Genomic DNA, 24,417 nt, shown 5'->3' with positions numbered 1-24,417 from the left:
GCCCCCTCCCGAGTTGTGTTTGTGAAAAGCACCGGCGAGACCTCGGCGCGCGCCCCCCCACCCCGCGCCGCCTCCCCCGCGCCCCCTCCGCGCCCCTCCCCGCACTCCTCCCCGCACTCGCCGCAGCGCTCCCCTGCTTCGGGCCACTTCCGGCCGCCCGGCCTTCCAGGCGCGCGGAGACCTCGGGCTTCTCGTCTGAGACGGACAAGACGGCGGTCGGTGACCGCGGAGGGCACCTGCGCTGCTTCGCGTTCTGAGGTCCTGCCCCGTCCCTGACCCTGCCTCCGCGTGTCAGTTACCAGGTCGACTGACCGTGAAGCTGATGGAGGTCTGGCGCCAGGTGCCTCCCCTCATGAGCCCCTTGCAGGGCCCTGGGAGAGACCTCAGAGGTCTTGTGTTTATAATTTAGCCTTTTTTTTTTTTTTTAAAGATTTGACAGAGAGGGAGAGAGAGGGGGAAGCAGGCTCCCCGCCGAGCAGAGAGCCCGACGCGGGGCTCGATCCCGGGACTTTGGGACCATGACCGGAGCCGAAGGCAGAGGCCTTAACCCTCTGAGCCACCCAGGCGCCCCTATAGTTTAGCCTTTTTAAAAAGCACGATCCCGTTTGTGTAGATCTCAGGCCCTGCACTCGCATAGCCGTGGGCCTCCTCCCGCCGCCTGGTACTGCGCCCTGGCCCTTCGGACCCCCTCCTGTGCGTGCTCGCCATCGAGGCTCGGGCGGCGGCGAGGACCAGACCCCGCCGTAACCTGCTTCACTGTCGGAGGGAGACGCCGGAGACGATCTCGGTGCACCTGGCAGCGGCGCGCGCGGACGGACTGACTTCACTGCTGGGTTCCCGCCTCTTTGCAGAAAAGCTTAAGGGTAGAAGGGGAACGTCCGGCTAATTGAGGTCTTCCAGGCGGCGCTTACCGTTACAGAAGCTGGAGCTATTGGCGAATCAGGAATTCATTGCACGCTTTCTTTTGTTAGTTTGAAAATGAGGCAGTCCTGATGCTACCAGTTACTTTTATGAAGCTTTATAACAAGTATACATAAGTATTTTAATTTGCTTTTAGACGTCTGTCTTCCTAAGGTGTTCTGTTGGAAAAACGTTCAGAGACTAAAAACCTGTTATTTAAGGTTTAAGTTATTTATATAAAATATGGTATTCTTAAAGGATTTTGTAGTAGTAGTTCAAAATCTACCAAACTGAGAGGTAAATCATTAAGTTTTACCAAAAAGGGAATCAATGATCTACAAAGAGATTAAATGATTTGTCTTCAAACCATAAATCAGAGCCGTTGCCAACCAAAACCAACTAGCTCCTGAGCATCCTTTTCTTTATAAACAAATATTACTCAAAAAGTGGGAATCCGTTGCTTTTATTATAGAACGTTTGCTGTAGGTAGCGTGGACGCAGTTTCTATGCCCGTCAGCATGCCTGTCTAGCCATGGACTCCCACGTGTGCACGCAGAGTGCCCTGAGAGCCTGCAGCCGTGTACTGTTCTGTTCGTGCTGCAGCCCCGAGGGTGGTGAGTTACTGTAAAGTCATCTGTAGTAAAACCGCTGCCAGCCAGGGTAAGAGAGAAGGAAGCCTTTTTGAAACAGCGGTGTCTTCTGCATAGTTTTGGGGCTTTGCCCGTTAAGCACCAAAATCTCCCATCTAGGATGGTGGTCTTTCTAAAATATGTTATTTTCCTGCTTAATAGAGTGTGCAGGATGTAGTATAAACTTTCTTTAACGGTCTCATGTAAACATTTTAAATAGAATTTGTTACGATGTAAATACTGTAGGACTTGTTGAGGCCGGGACAGCCGTTGCCCTGTTACTTGTTTGGAGTTTTGATATCTTTCAGGTTTTCTTAGTTGCCCTGTTACTTGTTTGGAGTTTTGATATCTTTCAGGTTTTCTTAGTTTTCCTGCTACGGTCAGCTCTCAGCACTTCTGCTCCTGTTGGTGTCCACGTGCCGCCTCAGATGCCCTTTCCATGTTTTTCTCTGCTGTGGACGTAGGAGCTCGTTGTCAGGACTGAATAGAAAAGCGTCCCTACGTGATAAAGAAGAGCCTGCAGTGGTGTCATAGGAGTAAATTGTTTTAGCTTTGACTCATGAATTTAAGTTGGATTCTTATCCTGAATTGTGGATAAAAGCATAAATTTTTACAGGCTTACATGCATCTTTATTTATGTTTAGTGAGTGGCACTGGTTTTCCCATTGTGTGTCATTGTCCTTTAAGGGTTTGTGCAGAGCTTCAGAGGGTTAGGGATGAGCCCATTGTTCCTGGTTGCCCCCTCAGTCCTGATGATTCTGCGAGTGCCCTTGTGACTGGGAGAACCTTCAGGAAGGAGAGCCCTCGGGACTGAGGACCGTTGAGCGACGAGTGATTCGGTCGTTCCAGCACTGGAGCCGGCAGCACCCAGGTCACGCAGACGGGGCAGTGAGGTGGGGGTGTGGGCTGGTGAGAGATGCACAAGCTTTGGAAGCAGGTGGGTTCACATGTGGACTTTACTGTTAGTGTCTGTAACCTCAGGCAGGTGCCCCAACGTAGCACACACTGCTGGCTGCTGCCCAGCACCAGCTCTCTGGTCTGTGCTGGTACCGCCTGGCATGCCTTTCATGAGTCTGAACAAACTGATCGTGGCCCAGTGGGACTAGAGATGGCTGGTGTGGGGCTTGTAGAGTAAGTGTACAATATGGTGCATTTTGACACGTGTACACACTGCCGGACTTTCTTTTCTGCTGGACCCTGTGCCTTTCACTCCCACTCTCAGGGCTCATTTCTTAGGGACTTTGGTTCGTTGCTATGTCCATAGCTGCTAGCACAGGGCTGGAGCGATTTTCTGAGCAAATACAGGAATTTAGAACTCTTGTCTTTGTTAAGGGCGTGAGGGCCAGAAGGGGGTCTCTGCCTCCTTTTTCTTTGCAAAAAAAAATTAGGACTGCATCCCTTAGAGTTCTTCCAAAATAGGTGTTTGGACATTGGGCAGCCAGAACACGCAGAGTCTGCCAGAGCCCCTCATGTATCTTCAGTCTCGCCTCTCTCCGTCTTTTTTCTCCGGGGGGTCAGGGCAATGTTTCTAAGTAGGATTTGCTTTACAGCCTTGACCAGTATCTGATCCCCCGGGGTCAAGTCCGGACACAGGTGTCCGGCCCTGTCTGCAGCCTCATGTCCTCAGTCGTCTCCCCGCACATCAGAGTTCTAGCCGTACTGAGAGTTGGCGTGTGGGGGTTTTGTTTCCTCTTGTCCTCAAGCATTTATAATCAAATATACATTTATAACGTCAATAAAGTTCCAGGTTAAACTACTTTGTAGGACAGGTATTTTAAGCACCTTAGAAACCGCCATTTACTGATAGAAAAAGGTATCACAAAATCTACAGAAAGATACATTAAGAAAATCCTCATTCCTTAGGACTCCTGGCCTCCCATCTTCTGCCAGCTCCTCATCTGGCTCTGGCCACACCTGTCCTTACTGCCTTTTGTCAGGCTCACCAGTGCCCTTGCTCAGGATAGCTGTTGTGGATCCTGGATCTGGGTAGGGTCTCCCTGCTGTGCACCCCCCCCCCAACAGCTCGCCCAAGTGATTGTTGTGGGTTGAATGTTTTCCTGTTGGAGTGAGTTGCTGGAGGGCAGAGCCCTCCTGTCTTGGTCATAGCTAGTGTCTGCTTTGGTAAGTGACTAAAGGTACTTTACGTTCACACAAGATCAGTTGGTGGTGTGGAGGAGAGCGGAGTATTAATAAGTGGCAGCTACAAATGATACCCCGTGGAAGAAAAAGGACCACCATGTGTGCTCTTTGACTCAGCAATTTCGAAGATTTGTCCCAAGGAAATGCTCGGGATATACTCAAAGATTCATATACAGAGATGGGATACACACTTATGGCACTGGGCATCCATTAAAAATAACACTAGAGGGGCACCTGGGTGGCTCAGTGGGTTAAGGCCTCTGCCTTCGGCTCAGGTCGTGATCCCAGGGTTCTGGGATCGAGCCCCATGTCGGGCTCTCTGCTCAGCGGGGAGCCTGCTTCTCCCTCTTCTCTCTCTGCCTGCCTCTCTTCCTACTTGTGATCTCTGCCTGTCAAAATAATTAAATAAAAATTAAAAAAACAACACTAGAGGAGAACGTTAACAGGGTGATTTGGGAATATATTCATGATAAATCAACACACAAAAGTAGATTACAGAAGGACAAGAGTATCCCAGTTTTTAAAAGAAATAAAGACTAGAAATACATACTCTAAAATTGTAGTCGTCAATCCTTGGAAGATGAGGTTACAGGCGGTTTTTTTTTTTTTTTTCCCTTTGTGCTATCTCTGAATTTTCTGCAGAGCTAGCTACTTTTAAAATTAGAAACAAATTTTTGTAAATAAATACATTCATGATACTAAAGTAAACTAGCTTGAAAAATTATAAATACAGTAAAACCTCACTAAAACTTGCATGGCTTTGTTTTAAATTTTGACTGGTGCTGGGCTGATTTTACTAAGCTTTAGGCAACTGATGGTATGTTTTAATGAATAAATTTGTAATATAAATGAAATTGCGTCAGTTTATGAAGTGGCTTTTATAACCCTCCTTGTAGATATGAAGAATGAAGCTTATAGAATAAAGTAACATGCTCGGAGTTTACTGCTATTTAGTGGACGTCAGAATTTGAACTTCTAGAGCCTTGCCTGTTATCAGCTGTACTGTACCGCCTAGTTGCTGTCACTTCTCCCTAGGACGCAGCTAAGAGGGGTCATTCTACCAAGTCCTGAGTGTCTACATCAGCCTTGCCCCTGTTTTCTGAGTCTTGGCACATGGCCATGGCCTGACTGTACTGGAGGGTCCTCCAGGACATCCCGAGTCTGGACGCCTGTACCTAGACACACAGTGTCTGTCATAATAACTTATAGGCCTTCCATTTCTCATTTGACTAAGCTTCTTAGAGATGCAGTCTTGAGGAAGAAATACTCTGACACTTGTTCAAACAGTAAGGAGGACTTTATTTAAGACTGTTGTGCTAGGGGAGAGAGAGCTAGGACTCAGCTTGGAAGACAACACACACCTGGGGATGTGTGGCCTGCCAGCAGAGGGAAGGGGTCCGAGAGAACTGAGGGGAATGAAGCCTTTGGTCCGATCTTGAGGGTGACCATCTACCAAGGGTAGGGTTTTACTCCAGACGGATTCAGCAGTACTCTTGCTGAAACTGGATTCAGCCAGGTTGTACACGGGAGCCCAAAGCTGAGACCTAGTTGAGAGGAGGGCCCAGAGGAGCCTGATTGAAATCTGGTCCCGGAGAGCCTCTGGTCAGTAGGTTAATGAGCCCTGGGTGGTGGTCCTCTGGAGCATGGAGACCAACGCAGTTGGCAGCCCCTCTCAGCTTACTCATTTACCTGGTTTGTGCGCTCATTAATATTCAGTAAACATGGAGCTTACATGGTCCCTTATGCTGGTATGGGGTAAGCATTCATTTTTCGGGAGTTTTTAGTCCCTGGTCTTGCCTTGCTGTGTTGAAGGGGTCCCATACCCTTCTGTTTCTGGAGAGGTTAGAGGGGAGACGGGGGAAGAAGGGCAGACCTCAGGTGCTCCACATCAGGCCACGCGTGGCCCTCCCTGAGCGCCTGGGCCCAGCCAGCATGTTACCAGTGGAAGAAACATTATCCAAGACTTGGCAATGAAGCCCGGGGAAAGGACTGCATGCTGCTTATGTTGTCACCGTCACATGGGTCATTGTTCAACATGGTCACCCCATGCTGTCCTGTCTTCTCACCAAAGGTAGCGCCCCGACTTGGCTGGTTACTCTTGATTGGAGCCCAGCCCCTGATGTCACATGCTGATTTGTAGATTTTTGTCTTGTAGAGATATAAATTCTTTCTCCCTGATAAACCCAAAGGTTTTCATTTTATTGCTCTGTAGGGCTTGAACCTGATTTGTCCCCAAATGAGAATAGTTTATTTCTGTCAACCCCAGCTCTTCAGTGACCTCTGAACTAGCTTCCCGACTTGGGGGCTTGCTCGGTAACGTACGTGTGCTTGGATTATCTTCTCGCCTTGGAGAGCTGCACTTTAACGCTGCTGGCTGCCGGCTGTGCTTTGAGGTGGGCACCGCTTTGCTTCTGGTCGTCCTGCAGACCCTGCTCTCCGCGTAGGCGGTGTGTCTGTCATCTGTCTGTGCGTCCGTGCCCCCTTCCATCTGTGGGCTGTCCCTGAGTCCGTTTGTCCCTGTGTCCCGAGGGACTCTGGCCCCTTCCGTCGGCGGCGGACAGGCTGGTACGTCTCAGTGGACAGACTATGAACGAGGAGCTTCTGGCCTCCTCTTTGCCTCATTTGCCTCATTTTCTGGTAACCTGGGATGTTGCGGTTGGTCCCCCTGTGTGGAAGGAAGCTGTTCCGAGGAGTGAGGCCCCTTGTACTGGGCCTCGCTCCGGGTGTGCTGCTGCCTGCGGGCCCCTCCCTTGTAAACTTCCCTGTGCCGACGCTTTGCTTCCCAAACCGGCCTGTCAGCTCCTTGAGGCCAGTGACTCTGCTTCCTGCTCTTCCTTTGCCTACAGTCGGAGTCTGTAACCTGTTGGTTCCTTGTTTCTCTTTGTGCTCCTGCCCTTGGATGCCTCCGGGTACTCGTTGATTCACAAGCAGTGACGGGGCCCTTGCCGTGCTGGACGCCGTGCTGGGTACTGGGGATATGACAGAGCGATGTCGTTTGCCTCGAGGAGGCCACCTTAATGGAGGTGATTCCCAGTTTGCATTTTGGGTAGTAAGACTCCTCCCGAGTGAGCCATCTGTCTTCTTTCTAAACAACAATTAGTTAAATAATGAAGACCATATACGTGTATATACGCGTATATATTTGCAACGATCTTTAAAACTGCCTTTAAGGAATGAAAAACCTCAGTGGGGTCGACTCTTCAGCAGTGCAGAAGTTAGGGGCATTGACCCTTTCGCACAGCCAAGAATCCACAGATAACTTCTGACCCTGCAGAACTTCAGTGAGAGCCGACCGTGGAGGAGAAGCCTTGTTGATAACGGGCGGCTGACACTGTGTGTGTGACGTGTACCGTGTACCGTGTACCGCATTCTTACAATAAAGTCAGGAGGAGGAGAGCAAACAGTATTAAAATCACAAGGAAGAGGTAATACGTTTACAGGACTGGACTGTTTCATTGAAAAAATCCAGGTATAAGTGGACCCCTCAGTTCAGACCCATGTTGTTCAAGGGTTAACTCTGTATGCTCTGAGCAGTATTAAAAAGAAATCTTGAAAGAAAGGTAATATCCACAGAACTTATTTTTTTGGGCATTTCATGTCCCACTACACTAAGTGCATTGAGGGGCACTGAGCTCCGAGAGCCGCGACACCGGAAGGCAGCACCCAGTGTCCCACGTTCCCAGGTCTTTGCTTACCCCGATTTTTTTTTTTTTTTTGTAAATGCCATAGAAGAGCGCATTGTAACGTAACATTCCTGCGATAATTTGTGATTCAGAATGTGAGAAATTGGCAGTGTGAAAGAGGAAAACCCAGTACATGTTTCATTACAATAGTGAGCTTTTCACTGCTGGGTGGGAAGGGAGGAAAACATTTGAATAAAATCAAAGCAGAGGCTGAGCCTGACTTCTCCCAAAATAAAGAGGAGAGTGTTTTGAGCAACTCAGTGTTGTCCCTTGCAGTTTTAGGAGAAAAATGCTTGAAACAAAAATCCCTTTTTATTGGTGAGGGAAGGCAGCCAACCCAAATGTGGCAGAGCCGCTGCACAAACGGGAGCCCCCGTCTGGGGGAGCAGGGACTGAAGGCAGGTTCTGTTTCGCTTCAGCCTGAGCTCCACGTGTGTCTTGAGCTGCCAGTGACTAACGAGGAGGCGGCCCCGGCCACCGGTGGGCTCCGCGGGCAGGTCTCCCCGGGCGCTGCGCCCCGGGGCACGCGGAGCAGCCGCTCTGGGCCCGAGAGAGGGGCGGAGACCCCTCCGGCCGCAGAGGGGGCGTCCGAGTCCGTGCCACGTGCCACGTGCCACCTGGCCGGTCATCGTGGGCCCAGCCTGCTGTTTTGCAGCCAGCCGTGGGGGAACGGCCGAGGGCTTGTGCGCCCTAAGCGTGGTTTTTGATTCGCTCTGCACACCCTTCCCTGTGCTCTTCGATCTCTTTCCAACCCTGCGCCACAGTGCGGCGTTGGACTCTCCGGGGAAAAACCAGCCTGGCTTCAGAAACAACGGTGTGAGCTTGGTGAGCAGGGGCCGTACCCAGAGGCCCAGACCGTAGCACTGCCTCAGCGTCGAAGTAATCGTGGTAGGAAGTCCGGCTTCTGCTTCAAAAACTCACCCTGGGGAGCGTTCCCAGGGCAGAAGCTTGGCTGGTGAGAGCTCCGGCGCTTTGGGGTCTGTGCACGCGTGTGTTCCGCTGCATTTCGTAACTTAACAAGCGAGATTTCGCTGAAGGTCAGCGCACACTTGTGAAATTTATGTCCACTCCATGCTTATATATTTTCAGTATTAGTAGCAGTTAAACAGATAACTTCTCAAATTTTTTTAGGGGCCAGTGTCTGTGAACAAGCAGTAAGTTCTTAAAAAGACAGTCCCGTGTGAGGGTAGCTTTTCTCAGTGTCGTAGATTATTTGCAGTTTCTTCGTTTGTGAGCTGGAGCTGATCGTCTTTCACCTGTCAGAGTTGTTTCAAAGCCTGGAGGCTCTGTGTCTGGAGTGCGCAGTGCTGTGTGGCGGGAAGCGTGCGCACCATGAGGCGAGTCGTCATTCACGGGTGTGAGTCGGCGGCTGATGGCTGTCGCCCTCAGTCCCGAGCCTGGAGAGGCTTCCTTTGTTCTCCTGGAGCTGTCTGTGCAACAAGGACTTTTTGTTTGTTTCATCAATGGACGTGAGGCTCTGATGAGTCTTAAAACCAAAGTGAAAATCTTAGGCCATTAAGATCAAAGATGTCATCATGGAATTTTTTCTGACCAGTGACATTAAGATACTCTGCTTCGGTTTTCTCTAGAGTTTGGGCTCCAACTCTGAACCACCGTGTTTCTGCGCTTCAGAGCGAGCGGTTTTCCATTCAAAGTCCGTCACCAACTCAGATGTTACAGAAATTTGGCATTGTGAATTTTTATCTTTTTCTTTTTGATAGCTTCATTCAGGTATACTTGATAGACAGTAAACTGTACTTTTTTACAGTGTTCAGTTTGACAAGATTTAGCATGTGTTCACTTGTCAAACCATTACCACAGTTGAGGTAGTGAACATATCCGTCACCCCGGAAGTTTCCATCGTGTAAATCCGTCCTTCCTGCCTGCCCCTTGCCGGGCCACCACAGCTTGCTCTCTGGTGCTGCCACTCAGCCCCACTCACAGTGAACTCGAATTTCGTACAGACGGGTCCTCTGGTATGTACACCCGTTTGGTCTAGCTTTCTTCACTCAGCAAAATTATTCTGAGAAACATGGATATTGTATGTATCTATATATGTTCTAGGTTTTCAGAATTAACTCCGGTCTTGAGTTCCTAGATGGGAAACACTACTTCTTTGAAAACTGTTGCCCTGTTTTTAGTTTGGTTGAGAAATCCCTGGAATGAGAGTCTTCGTGCAAATCTTGGCACGTTGCCTCACTGTGTGGCCCTGGGGAAGGCAGCCCTGCCGACTCCTGCTTGGGTAAAGAGCCTCTTCCTCTTTAGTGAAAGCGCTTCAGGCTCCTAACAGGTGTGTCATGTTCTATATCTCGTTAGTGCTGGAGTGCTTTGCAGCTAGAGAGTGAATATTAAATGTTGTCTTGTGTTTGCTTGAAAGGGGTCATATGTCCAGTGGTAATGCCATAATTACTAATTTATTTTCCTTTCCAGATCCTTTCCGGGAGCTTTCCGGGAGTTCAGTTATGGGCGTGAGAGGTTTGCAGGGGTTCGTGGGCAGTACCTGCCCACACATATGTACAGTGGTGAATTTCAGAGAGCTGGCAGAACACCACCGAAGCAAGCACCCTGGAAGTACTCCTACCATTGTGGTCGATGCCATGTGTTGTCTCAGATACTGGTATACTCCCGAATCTTGGATCTGCGGTGGCCAGTGGCGGGAATACTTTTCTGCTTTGCGGGATTTTGTTAAGACTTTTACAACTGTTGGCATCAAGTTGGTGTTCTTCTTTGATGGCATGGTGGAGCAGGAGAAGAGAGACGAGTGGGTGAAACGAAGGCTCAAGAACAATAGGGAGATCTCCAGGATCTTCCACTATATCAAGTCACACAGGGAGCAGCCAGGCAGAAATATGTTCTTCATCCCGTCGGGGCTGGCCATCTTTACACGATTTGCTTTGAAGACCCTGGGTCAGGAAACCCTGTGTTCCTTACAGGAGGCTGATTATGAGGTGGCCTCCTACGGCCTCCAGAATAACTGTCTTGGGATTCTTGGAGAAGACACGGACTACTTAATTTACGATACTTGTCCCTACTTTTCAATTGGTGACCTCTGCCTGGAGAGTCTTAGTACTGTCATGCTCTGTAGAGAGAAGCTCTGTGAGAGTCTGGCTATCAGCCTAGCAGACCTTCCTCTTCTGGCCTGCCTACTTGGCAATGACATAATCCCAGAGGGCATGTTTGAGAGCTTTCGGTACAAATGCTTGTCTTCGTACACTTCTCTCAAGGAGAACTTTGACAAAAAGGGTAACATTATTTTAGCTGTAGCAGACCATATCTCTAAAGTTCTTCACTTGCATCAGGGTGAGAAAAAGCTGGAAGAGATGTTACCTTTGGGACCAAACAAAGCTCTTTTTTATAAGGGTGTGACATCCTATCTTTTGCCAGGACAGAAATCTCCATGGTTTTTCCAAAAACCCAAGGGTTTAATAACTTTACACAAGCAGGTGGTATCCATGTGTGCGGACCCTGAACCCAAGCAAGGAGTTCCCATGTGTGCGGACCCTGAACCCAAGCAAGGAGTTCCCATGTGTGCGGACCCTGAACCCAAGCAAGGAGTTCCCATGTGTGCGGACCCTGAACCCAAGCAAGGAGTTCCCATGTGTGTGGACCCTGAACCCAAGCAAGGAGTTCCCATGTGTGCGGACCCTGAACCCAAGCAAGGAGTTCCCATGTGTGCGGACCCTGAACCCCAGCAAGGAGTTCCCATGTGTGCGGACCCTGAACCCAAGCAAGGAGTTCCCATGTGTGCGGACCCTGAACCCAAGCAAGGAGTTCCCATGTGTGCGGACCCTGAACCCAAACAAGGAGTTCCCATGTGTGCGGACCCTGAACCCAAGCAAGGAGTTCCCATGTGTGTGGACCCTGAACCCAAGCAAGGAGTTCCCATGTGTGCGGACCCTGAACCCAAGCAAGGAGTTCCCATGTGTGCGGACCCTGAACCCAAGGACAGAGTTCCCATGTGTGCGGACCCTGAACCCAAGCAAGGAGTTCCCATGTGTGCGGACCCTGAACCCAAGCAAGGAGTTCCCATGTGTGCGGACCCTGAACCCAAACAAGGAGTTCCCATGTGTGCAGACCCTGAACCCAAGCAAGGAGTTCCCATGTGTATAGATCCTGAATCTAGGCAAGGAGTTCCCATATATGCACACACTGCAGTCAAGCAAAAGTTACCTCTAGGGGCAGATCCTGAATTTAAACTGGAAGCACCCATGTGTACAGACCCTGCAACTAAACAAGACCGCGCGCATATGGAGCCTGAAGTCAAACAAGTAACCATGGTTTCAGACCCTGAAATCTTAAAGGTACGTAGATACGCCTGTCTGAATCTGGGATGTTGTGATTGAAAATACACCCGTTGACGAATTGATGGGTTTGCCAGTGAATATTTATTGACCTTCTTGCGTAGTCAAGTCACTGTGGGGGACACAGGGCAGGACCTAGCAGTGTAGTTAGTAGGTATGACACGTGCATTGGCAGCTCACGTTATAAAGTATGCTTCATATTGGTGCCTGCCTGTTCTAGAAGAGGGCTCTAGGAATTGGAAGGAGAGTGATCACTGGGCTAAATACAGAGAGAGGTTCCTGAAGAGGTAGGAGTGAACCAGACGTTTGTGGGAGCTGGACTAGGTAACAAATAGGCAGATATGTGTTGCTTTGGGGTACGAGGTAGACCGGTAGGCTGGAGTATAGGGTCTAAGGGGAGATACGGGGAGAGAGGTTGGAAAACGTGGAGTGGAGCCAGATTGTGAAGACTGTTAACATGCCCCACTAGGAGTTGGGACTTAATTCTCAAAGTGACATAGAGCCCTTGAGGTTTTTATGGAGGGTTACTAGTTATTAACCACATGTGTGAGGTTCTGTGCTAGGTGGGTTACACATATTATCTCTTTTTTTTGTTGTGGTTGGTTGTTTTGGTTTTTTTTTTTTTTTTAAGATTTATTTACTTATTTGACAGAGAGATCACAAGCAGGCAGAGAGGTAGGCAGAGAGAGGGGGAAGCAGGCTCCCTGCAGAGCAGAGAGCCCGATGCGGGGCTCGATCCCAGGACCCTGGGACCATGACCTGAGCCGAAGGCAGAGGCTTTAACCCACTGAGCCACCCAGGCGCCCCTACACATGTTCTCTTACACCAACAAACCTGTTGTTCCCGACAGTCCCCATCTTCCGTCCACTTACACAAGTTACAAACCTGGGAATTCTCTCTCCTAGTGTAGGCTGCTGCTTTCCTGGATTACTCAGGAATCTCTAACAGCTCTTCTGTGTAGACTTTGGCCCCTTCCGATCCACTTACTGTGGTGCATGCAGAAATAAAGCCCTTTATTTGGGTTCCATAACTGTCTGAAGAGTAGAAACAGTAGCCTTAAGCCGGCTGCGGCCTGCCATTACCTCACCACGGCCACGTCTGCAGCTGGTCTGGCGTGGCTCTGCAGGTGCTCTCTGCCTCCCGCAAAACTCCCCTGCCCCCGTGCTAGGTAATGCCGACGAGTCTTTTCTGTCGTGGCTGGGGGTCACCCACTCAGAGACGGCCCCTCGCCATCCGCCGTTCGGCGCCTGCTGGGACTTACCCCTCACTGGAATTTCATGCTTACGACAGTGCTGTGAGGGCGGGAGTCTTGTTTGTTTCTTTGCCCTGTGGAGCCCCTTTCGCCTGTCACACTGTCTTGCATAGGTGCTCAGGAATCCTGGAAGGCCGTATCGCCTTTCTCTTGTACCTGCCTCTCCTTTGGTGACGCCCCCCCTCCTTCCCGCACAAGTACATGGGTTCTCCTGACTTGAGAAGTCTCACCTCTTTCTCTGTTACATGCATTGTAGCAGATAAGCTAACTTGCTGACATAAAAAATTATAGTGAAAAGTAGGATGTGATGTGTATGATAAGAGAGTGATAGGTGAAAAAGTATTAAGGGGTTAAAATTATCCTACCTGGAAGCATCCTTAAGTTCTTCATAGAAGTAAAAGAATGTGGGTTAGAAATTGGAGGGAGGACAGAATTAGAACTCCAGGTGGAAGTGTAGTCAGACAGTAGGAAGAAGTACAGGTGGGCGGGCGAGGTGGGAGTGGGGGGAGGCCAGATCCCAGCAGAGAACTGGAAGTCATCTGAACAGACTCATTACTCAAAGTCAGGAAAATGAACAGAGAAGGGCTAAATCTAACTTTGCTTAAATTCATTTGGTTTTACTATGAGGTTGGTTGTAGGAATGCTGGTTTAATATCGACCATGCAGAGCGGATTCTCCACTAGTGACCAGAGGGCACTCTCCGCATTATTTCCCTTAATTGTCCCACGGCTCGGATGCTTGACGCCCTCGCCTCCATTACCACATGAGGACACGGGTGTGAAAAGGCTAAATGACATCATCTGCAGTCACACAGCTACTACTTGGCAGAGCCCAGGTTTGAACCCAGTCCTCTGACGGCCAGTCTGACCTTTTACGAGATGACGTCTCTGTTCCCTGATGACACGTGGAGGGGTGAGACCGTCATGGTCAGTCGTGTAGAGGCACGAGCGTGGAGGAATTTGTCGGGAAGCCCCCCTGCTCCTGGACTTAGGCCTGCTTCAGAGGCGGCACGGGATGTAGGCCTTGGAGCCCCTGTAGCAGTTTGCCTTAAGGGCAGGATGGGGACAGGCACACAGGCAGAGGAACAGCAGAGCCAAAGTAGAGCAGCGGCTGCCTCCCTGTCCGGAAGAGGGCCGATCTGCTGGTTGGCTGGCCCAGAGCGCCCGCGGAGCGCGACCTGGCCCCTGCTGGTTCCCAGCTCACACCCATTTCCCATTTGTGTATGGCGTGCTCATGTCCTCTCTGGGCGTGAGCTCTTCATGGACCCTGACTTACATTCACCAACAGGACCCGTCCTTGGCCTTTGCTCTTTTCCTGGACACTCTGGTCATCTCACCCAATTTCCAGCAAAGAGAGTTCTGACAGATTGGGTGAGACCACAAAGGGCAGCATGTGTATCATGAAAGAATTTAGGACTTGGTTTTTATACACGTTGAGGAGGTATTGGATATCTTTAAACAGGAGTGTGATGTGATCAGGTATGTGTTTTTTGAAACATTGGTTATACTGCAGAGAATGCACTAGTGTGGCTGTTGCAGAAACCAAGGCGGAACACAAAAGAGCTAGAATTAGGACAAGGCAAAGGGAAGGAAGAAACATTCAAAAGTAAGTCTTGCTGCGGAGGTCGGGGTCCTCCTGTGTTCTGAGATGGGGGTCGCTGTGACTCACGCATGGGGAGGAAGAGTTTGACACAGAAGGTAGTTGGGAAAGACCATCCGATGCTTAGAAAACAGGCCTCAGGTTCCATTACTGGACAGGAGACAGCCATCTGGAAGTCCTCTGACTGTACGTGGTCATGGAAACCCTCCAAGGAGAGGATTGTGTAGGAGGGAGCCTTCTGAAAACCTCCACTGAGAGAGAGGTGGTCAGACCGGGAGAGGAATGAGGAATGGTGACCCCAGCAGAAACGCAAGGAGGCAGGTTTCAAGAATGAGAGGAGAAATGGCCAGGACTGTCAAGTGCTGCAGAGAAAAGTGGAAATGGGGCTAGGTGGCTACTGGGGTTGGCCGTTAAGAGGGGTTCAAGGCCTGAGAGAGCCGTTGTCACACTGGGGCCTGGTGGAGGTCAGGTGGCCAGGGTTTGAAGAGTACCTTGGAGGCAAAAGCCAGAGCTGGGGGTGCTTGCTCCCTCAGGAAGTTTGGCGGTGGAAGAGCCTTGGATGGGGAAGAGGGGAGGAGAGTGGTGGGAAGCCTGCCTGCAGGGGAAGTCGGGCCACTGTGAAGGGACAGACCACATGTTGGCCGTGCTGCAACTCTCCCATTGATTGTGGACTTCGTGATATCTTTGAAAATAATTGGGTGAAGTTTCTTCAGTTCTCCCTACATTTTTCCTTAAAATTTGTTTACATTGGAGGCTTCCAGCCCTATCAGATAGGTAACCCCAATTCCAACACATAAGTATTTCCATCCCACACAGTCTCCTAGAAACCCTTCGGTAGAAGGCTGTAGCGCGTGGCGGTTACCCTAGGCACGTACCATGGCCAGAGAGCTATGTGGTTTCCGTAATGTTGGACACACTGAATTACTATGTTAGGATTTTTAGATTAGGTGAATATGTTAAGGGTTTTCCATGTGTGGAGTGCTGCCTGATCTATAGTTAAGGGCAGAGGTAAAAGGTACTTATTAGATGATTCTGATCTAGTGAATTAAAGTTCTGATTTTAGAGAACTTACCTGAAAAACCCTGTATTCCCTCAGATTCTATACATTTGGCAAAATTGAAGATTTCTTGGTAGGGTGAATATGGTTTGTTATAACTTTCTAGATAGATTATTTGAAATACAGCTCTCTTGAAAATCAAAAAGACTCAGAAATGGAAGAGGGAATAGGAAAGCAGGTCAGAAGCTATTTTGCCTCAAAAGGATCGTTAAAAACATAACTGTTGGTAGATTCAGTGTCAAAAGGAGCACATAGAGAAATGGTTCACCCCCACTGATCTTCCATTAGAGAATCAAATAACAACCCTTTAAAAAATATTTTTTAACCTTACTTACCTTAAAGTTGCAAGCTTTCTGCTATCCTGATTTCAAGACATTTCGGCAAGGAGATAGACGTTTGATAATGTATGTAGCCTGTGACAGTGGTGACACTGGGGACCACGCGCTGTGGGCCAGGCCTTGTGTGCCGCTCTCGTTAGCCGCCTGCGTTGACGCGTTTAACCCTCAGGATAGCTCTGTGAGGCTGGCACTTTTATTAAACCTGCTTTATATCTGAAGAACGGTAGAGTAGAGTAAGACTCAATTCTACAAAAACGAATCAAAATGGCTAGAACTGCTTAAAAGTATGTATAACAAGAATATTGATTCACAGAGTTTTCGACATTCCAAGTTGTCCTAACACCGCATTTTAAATGCCTTCTGTGGCAGACTGTTTGGATTTGAATTTTGAGTAGTAATCTGGATAAATCACTCCTGTACTAGTAAGAATGTTCTTCACAGGGGCGCCTGGGTGGCCCGGTGGGTTCAGCCTCTGCCTTCGGCTCGGGTCGTGATCCCAGGGTCCTGGGATTGAGCCCCCCGCATCGGGCTCTCTGCTCTGCAGGGAGCCTGCTTCCTCCTCTCTCTCTGCCTGCCCCTCTGCCTACTTGTGATCTCTGTCTGTCAAATAAATAAATAAAATCTTTTAAAAAAATAAATAAAATAAATCTAAAAAAATAAAGTTCACAGAAAAAATAAAAGCTGTATGTAGATTACTATAGGCCTCTGATCGTAGTTCTTTTTTTTTTTTTTTTTTTAAGTATTTTTTTATATGCGAGAGTGTGAGCACAAGCAGGGGGAGAGGGGAAGGGAAAAGCAGGCTCCCTACCGAGCAGGAAGCCAGATGCATGGCTGGATCCCAGGACCCTGGGATCATGATCTGAGCCTAAGGCAGAGGCTTAACTGACTCAACCCCCCGGGCACCCTTTAGCTCCTTTTTTTAAGGAGAAAGTGGAATGCAGCCCTGTGTCATCCCCTACCTTGTGCCCACATTGCTGGTTGCAGGGCAGAAACGGGGTGTGCAGTACGTGTGTTTTCTCAGGGAGGAATTACTGAACGGGTATACGACTGTGGTGCAGTTTCTGACCCCAGCGAAGTTCAGTTTACTAGGGGAGATCAGACAAGATAACTGCTATAGGATCAGTGTGGGATGAGCCCCATTAGGCAAGGGGAGGTGAGTTCTGGGTGCGAGCAGAAGGTGAACCCTAATGAGAGGGGCTTATGAAGTGGGAGGGCAGGAGGCGCTGAGAGGCGCCTTTCCTGGAGCCCCGGTGCGGATGAAGAAGGTCCGAGTATTCCTGAGGAGCAGAGCAGGTGTTCCCTCGGGACTGGTTTCTGCGAGGTGGATCGGTGTCGTGGGAAGAGGACACTGGGGCCTTGAATGTTAGGGTGAAGATGCTTTGAGGAGGGCAGTGACTGCACCTGTTTCTAAGAAGACAGGATGTTGGGCTGGAGAGCGGGGAGTGGGCTGGGTCCTGCTGGAGGCTTTCGCAGTGATGCCTCCTGACAGGCGCACAGAAGGCCGGTGCTGCAGAAGTCAGTGCGGGGGAGTCCGGTGGGCGGTTGGAGGCAGAGGAGGGGAATGGACAGCTCGGAGCCTCCAAGGACAAGGAGAGGAAGCAGTGACAGCTCCGTGCCGTGAGCCTGAGGGACCGTGACTCCACTTCCGAGTGCCTAAAAACACCGGTGTTGATGTTTTCTTCTGAAGCTTGCTCTTCGTTTCCGAGGAGAAAGCAGTTGTGTTTGGATTTTGTGCAGGTTGCTAGAGCGCATCATGTCCAGGCCGAGAGCTACCTGGTGTACAACATCATGAGCAGCGGGGAGATCGAGTGCAGCAACACGCTGGAGGACGCCCTGGACCAGGCCCTGCCCAGCCAGGCCTTTGTCTACCGCCCGGTGCGGCAGCGCGTGTACGCCCTCCTGCTGGGGGACGGCAGAGGTGAGCCGCCCGGCCTCTCCGCGGGGCCCGAGACACAGACCAAATCGAGTAGAATGCCTTCTTTCAGAACACAGAGATAATTGAAAGCGTTTTTGTTTCTCTGCAAAATCTGTAATTGAGAAGAGCACGCGCATCTGTACGACATTAAGGGTGATCGCCAGGGGACAGCTCTGTCTAATTAGCAGACCGTTGAGCAGCACTCATCAAAAGAGGAGCGCACTGTTTTTATAAGATGTTGTAGTTTTATTCCTTAAAAGGATTTGTGTTTTCTGGAAAAACACCCTGTACTCCTGCAGGAGTGTGGGGTGTGTTTATTATTAGAAGACAATGTCTACTTATTTTTCTTCCAAATGTGATTTTCATAAAATAATTCCATAAAATCTAGTACATCATACTTTAAAGTATAAGCAAAGTTTTCCTTTAGGGTGTTTGTATTTAGGTTTTTCTCATCTGTATTTTCCTTGTGCAGCAACAGCAAGTGTGTAGGGAGAGGATGGTCAGTGGCCAGAGCAGGAAAGCTGGGGGGCCTTCATCACCATTTGGAAGATCCTCTGTTTCTGGAAGAGTTGGGGGGCACGGGGGTAGAGAAAGGCTCTTCATAGTAGAGACGAGTGATGCTTCACACATGTAATTACCTCTGAGGTGAGGTCCTGTTCACCTGCGACTGGCGTCCAGGGACACTGGTCTCACCTGACAGCGCTTAGATGAGAAATGGGGCTGTGCACACCCCATGGGACCGGAGACAGGAGCAGTAAGATCCCACTGAAACCGTGTCTGTGGTCCTTTTGCCTAAACTCCATTATTTCCAGACATACCAATATTAGTATGAATGTCCCGCTGTTGTTCCAGGAAGTAAGCGTTTACATAGCCTGCGGGTCGTGGCCATCTGATGGCAGTGCTGTCCTTGTTCTTGGCTCTGTTGCTGTGGAGCGGCGGGGTTCTCTGGACCCAGCCTGCATTAGAGTCTTAGCACCTACTGCCTTGTTCCATGTGTGCTGTCCCGGTCCAGAGGCTTGTGTGCCCTGAGGAAGGCGTGAGAAAGACGTTTACACTAACTGAACAGCAGAAACCAAAGAACCTACGGAATAAACTTTGGGACCAGGTAGTATTTAAATAATTTTTCTTTTTCTTTTTCTTACGTGGCTCTTTCTCCATATTCTTTCTTAACTTCTAGTGACTTTGCATTGATTGTCATGATTAAGACAAAGATAATCATGAAAAAAATTTTGCATTGTAGAGTATTTGCCTGGGATTTTTATTTTTTAGTTTTTAATTTTTTTAAAAAGGTCTTATTTATTTATTTGAGAGAAAGAGAGTGAGAGAGAGCATGAGTGGGGCAGGGGAGAGGGAGAGACAGGTCCCCCGCTGAGCAGGGAACTTGATGTGGGTCTGGGTCCCGGCACCCCGGGATCATGACCTGAGCCACAGGCAGATGCTTCACTGACTGAGCCCCCAGCACCCCTCGTTAGTGCAGTTTTATTAACTACACTACAGACCTTAATAAGTTTCATCATTTTTTATGTTCACGCATTTATTTATGTGTGTGTGTGTGTGTGTGTGTGTGTATAGTTTTATGGATTCTGTTTGATGTCAGGATACAGAATCGGTCCGGCCCCGTGAAGGAACCCTCTCATGCTGCCCCTTTGTGTCCTGCCCTCTGGCTCCCTGTTCACCACTGGTTTGTCCTCAATCTCTGTATCTTGGTTTTTGCAAGAATGTTGCATAAATGTTTGGTCATGTCAAGAATGTCACCTATGTGTAATCTTTTGAGATTATGCATATGTTTTAGATCTCGTAATATGATTCTTTCTTTTCCTTTAAACCAGGGGCTGGCAAACCCCTGTGAAGGGCCACATGATAATACATATTTTAGACTTCGAGGGCCCCTGTAGTCTGTGTGACAAGTACACTCTGCTACTGCAGTGTAGACATGAGTGTCACAGGAGCGTAGCTGTGTCTCCATAAAGCTTAATCTACTTTTCCCATGTTGCAAAATTTGAATTTTATATAATCTTCCTTTATCACAAAATGTTCTTCTTTTGATAATTTTCTAATCTTCTAAAGTAATGTGAGCTTATTATAGTTTTCAGACTGTATAAAAACAAGCAAATCAGATTTGGCCCATTGACTGTCATTTTCCAACCATTATATTAAACAGTCACTTGCCTTTTAGAGGAGTTTACAAATGAGAAGTCTCTTAGGTGCACCATTTCTGGTGCTTTCCATTTCTTTGTGTAGATCCAAATGTCCTTAGGTATCAGCTTTCTTCATTTAGAGAACTTGCTTTTTTTACATTTCTTTTGGTGCTCATTTTATTTCCTAATTTTTTCCCCTGAAAATATCTTTATTTCAGAAGTATAGTTTTGCTTTATATATAATTTTAGATATTTTGTTGTTGTTCAGCACTACAAGGATGTTATGTTGTCTCTGGCTTGTATTGGCTGTCACGTGGTGACCGAGGTCGTCCGTACGGTTGTTCCCCATCTGTAACAAGTGTGTTTCCCTCCGGTTGTCCGTAAGGTTTTTCTCTCAATCACTGGTTTCCAGCAATGTGTTTAAGCTGAGCTTTGGAGTGATACCGTCTGTTTATTCTGCTTGGGATTCCTGAGCTTTTTTAGACCAATGAGTTTATATTTCCTATCAAATTTGAGGGAAAAGTGAATTTTATTCCATCAAACGTTGTCTCCTGACTGTTGTTTCCCCCCTCACTCTGGGCCTCCCGGTTCCATGCTTGAGTTACTGCTCATGGTGCCCATTACCCATCCTGGCGTGCTCGCCAGCCTCTTCCCTCTGCGCTTCCGCGTGAGCAGAGCAGTCAGTCCTGCCGCTCCTGCTCCGGTTCGCTGAGCCTTCCCTCCGTGACCCCTGTTCTGCTCTTAGCCCGTGCAGTGCGATGTCTCAGTCTTCCATCCCCTGCGCCCCCATGCTCAGGTTTGCCTTTAAATCCTTAAATTTGGGGCGCCTGGGTGGCTCAGTCATTAAGCCTCTGCCTTCGGCTCAGGTCATGGTCTCAGGGTCCTGGGATCGAGCCCCACATGAGGCTCTCTGCTCAGCGGGGAGTCTCCTTCCCCCTCTCCCTCTGCCTGCCTCTCTGCCTACTTGTGATCTCTGTCTGTCAAATAAATAAAATCTTTAAAAAATATATTACAGCTTGAAGGGAGTTAAACTAGCAAGGACTTCTCTCAACTTCTTTATCCCTTTGAACACAGAGCCGAGCAAATTGAAAGTTTGAGTGAGAAAATCCACGGTTGTTTTTTGTTTTTGTTTTTTGAATTGCCAAACTCAAGTTTCCTCTTCTCTTTCTTGATTTTTAGGCATTTAAGAAGATTATTTCATTCTAATTCAGATTAACCAAATTGTTGTAAACATGTCTGCTATAGTTTCAAAGTGCACCAGGCTAAAACGCCAGGCTAAAACCTTTGAAATTTTGTCTTTCCTATTTAGGCAGTTTTATTTATTTATTTTTAAATTTTTAATTGAGGTATAGTTGATATAAAGTACTTTATTCATTTCAGGTGGACAACGTGACGACCCGACGTTTGTATAAATTATGAGGCGCTCAGCACACTGAGTCTGGTCACTGTCGGTCACCGTATACACTTCTTCCAGGGTTGTTGACGCGTTCCCTACGCTGTGATTTCATCTCCATACCTTGGTGGTTTTATGACTGGAAGTCTGTGCCTCTTAATCTCCTTCCCCTATTTTCATCCATCGTCTCACCCCCCTTGTCTCTGGCAGCCACCACGTTCTTCTCTGTATTTAGGAATATGTTTCTGTTTGTTCATTTGTTTTGTAGATTACACATATAAGTGAAATGATTTGGTATTTGTCTTTGTCTGTCTTATTTCACTTAGCATGAGACCTTCTGGATCCATGCAAGCTGTCCAAAATTTCATTGTTTTTTAGGGCTGACTGATACGTGTGTGTGTGTGTGTGTGTTGCATGCACCAGCTCTTTGTCCATCCACTAGTCAGTGGACACTTGGGCTCTTGCCGTATCTTGGCTGTTATAAATAATGCTGCAGCAAACATAGGGGTGCATATATCTTTTCAAATTTGTGTTTTCATTTTCTTCGGGTAAATGCACAGAAATGAAATTACTGTATCACGTGGTAGTTCTACTTGTAATTTTTTGAGGACCCTCCGTGCTGTTCTCCAGAGCGGCTGCACCAGCTTGCATTCCCACCAACAGTGCACAAGGGCTCCCCTTTCTCCGAGTCCTCACAAACACCTGTTGTTTCCTGTGTTGTTAATTTTAGCCGTTCTGACAGTGTGAGGGGAGATCTCACTGTGGTTTTGATTTCATTTCTCTGATGCTGAGTGGTGTTGAACATCTTTTCATGTGTTGGCCATCTGGATGTCTTCTCTGGAGAAATGTCTCTTCAGGTCCTCTGCCCATTTTTTAATCAGATTGTTTGTTTTTTTGATGTTGAGTTATAGAAGTTCTTTATATACTTTGGGTACTAACCCTTATTGGATATGTCATTTGTAAATTTCTTCCATTCACTAGGTTACCTTTTGGTTATAGTGATGATTTCTTTTGCTGGGCAGAAGCTTTTTATTTATTTATTTGAAGACTTATTCATTTATTTGAGAGAGAGAGAGCAAGAGAGAGAGAGCACAAGGAGGGGGAGGGGCAGAGGGAGAAGCAGACTCCCCACTCAGCAGGGAGCCCAATGCAGGGCTTGATCCTGGGACCCTGGGATCACGACCTGAGCTGAAGGCAGATGTTTTAATCAGCTGAGCCACCTAGGTGCCCTAGGGCAGAAGCTTTTTAGTTTGTTGAAGTCCCAATAGTTTATTTTTGCTTTTTTGCCTTTGCTTTTGTTGCCTCAGGAGATGAATCCAAAAACAATATTGCTCAGACCGGTATCCAAGAGTTTATTGCCTCTTGTTTTCTTTGAGGAGTTTTACAGAAAAACCTTTGAAATTATGTGGTACCCCAGAGAATAGGCTGACCTCTAGGATTTTTCAGCAATATCTGTTTATTTTAAGAGGATCTCAGGTAACACTTTGCGCCTGGCTCTGGGTTTTGGAGGACTGGGAAGTTTGTGTCTGTGGGAGGGATAATTTGGATTAAAAAGGAAAATGCTGCCGTCTGAATATTTAGGTTTGGAGAAGTCATCACATGAAGCTTCTTTGTAAATGCTGACACATGTTCTAGCCACTGTGCGCTGCCCTCTGACCCTCCTGGGGGGGGGGGCACGCCGAGGGCCTCCTGTTGCCCAGCAGCGCAGGAGGCTGCGGGCAGGGCTCGGGAGGACCCGCCGACGCGGCACAGCGACCTCTCACCCCTACCTGCCCTGCCCCTCCTGAGAAAACATTCGTTTGTCTCGCTGTCATTTCCTGCATCCTCGCCCATGGTCTCAGATAAAATTTCATTCAAGGAGCAAGAGTTGGGATCCGCAGGTCGGTTTTCCCGCCCATCCTCTGGCTGGTTGATTTCCGATGTGGTAAGGGCCACGGGCTTTCCCGTTCACGCCTCTGCCTGTCGGCAGCTGTGAGGCACTGCCTGTTAAGGGCCGGCGCACTCTTGGTCTGTGACCGCACGGCGTGGTCACTGAGACTCACTGGAGCTACGTCAGTCACCTGAAAAGCAAAAGCTTTTGTTCTTTTGTTAATTAGGAGAAACTGTGGTTAATATGGACTTAACCCTCCCTGGTCTAAATTATGAAGGAAAGAAGGAATCTGCTGCTGTGGTGATGTCCGTGCTGCCCCTGGGCCTGGTCTGTGCCTTGTGCGGCTCGGGGGTGGATGGAGCCTGGTGAGCTGGTTTTCGAGGGCAGCTCTTTCTTCCTGGGTTGGAGCTGAGTAGCCGACTAGTGTGTGGCATTTCCCCGGGAACGTTTGTCCAGAGTGACTTCCCCGGGTAGATTCCCTAGTACGTGTTGTCCGGTAAACGGTGGTGGCGCCTTCTTCCAGCGTTCCTCAGCGTCGAAGCTCTGAGAGGGCAACTCCAAGCCCCGGGGTTTGGAGGGTCAGAACAGTTTCAGTTGAAAGATGGGATAAGATGTGGTTTTGCAGATGTTTTGATAATTTTCCAAAAAGACAGCCGGCAGGCTGGTGGAGGGCTCTTGTCCGTGAGATACTGAGCCTCGTGAGGTCTGTCTTTGGGCGTGGGAGAGGGCTCTCCTTTCAGAAACAGCGACCTAAACACTCACTCGGTTGACTGCTTTTTAGTGTAGTGAATGCCTAGGCCGAGAGGGTTACACAGAGAGTTGGGGGGGGGGGTTGTTTTTAACAACTACAAGAACACTTCTCAGAGTTCTTTCTTTCTTTCTGTGTTTGTGAAGTTTAAGTTGGATGTGTTCGTTAAACTTTGCGTTAATAGGCATCTGCCCTGGGCGTCGTGCTGGGGACTAAGGACTGTGACGAGGTCTCAAGAGCTCAGTTGGGTGGGCAGTGAGGGGAGTAAGGAGGCGTGAGCAGTGTTGGCCAAAGTGCTGCGGCAGACAGCACAGAAGCCTGGGCGAAGAGAGAAGCGGGCCTGGAGTGGGGGTGTGGTGGGCCTGGGCCGAGGAGGTGAGAAAAGGCGCGGTGAGTGTGCGGGCGTGACGTGCTCCAGCTGAGGGGCAGGGTGTGTGCCGGAGCCGGCTTCCCTG

At 48.7% G+C, this 24,417-nt stretch overlaps 1 protein-coding gene across 10 annotated transcripts in view; it reads left to right on the top strand.

The window, feature by feature from the left end:
• FAM120B (family with sequence similarity 120 member B) overlaps positions 1–24,417 on the top strand; it is a 90,240-nt gene that overhangs the window by 1,133 nt on the left and 64,690 nt on the right. For 5 of the 10 annotated variants that reach the window (XM_080806291.1, XM_080806288.1, XM_080806290.1 and 2 more), the window contains exons 2-3: positions 9,782–11,652; positions 17,636–17,816. The exons of 2 other annotated variants lie outside the window; for them this stretch is intronic. In XM_080806291.1, the coding sequence (XP_080662417.1) occupies positions 9,814–11,652; positions 17,636–17,816 (2,020 nt within the window). In that variant the 5' untranslated portion in view covers positions 9,782–9,813. The remainder of the gene's footprint in view (positions 1–9,781; positions 11,653–17,635; positions 17,817–24,417) is intronic. 3 more of the 10 variants (XM_080806293.1, XM_080806292.1, XM_080806294.1) reach the window with 1 other exon arrangement.

This window comes from Martes martes (genome assembly GCF_963455335.1).
Source record: "Martes martes genome assembly, chromosome: 6".
Lineage (NCBI taxonomy): Eukaryota > Metazoa > Chordata > Mammalia > Carnivora > Mustelidae > Martes > Martes martes.
Note: the sequence above shows the minus strand (reverse complement) of the source record. Positions and strands in the feature narration are given on the sequence as shown.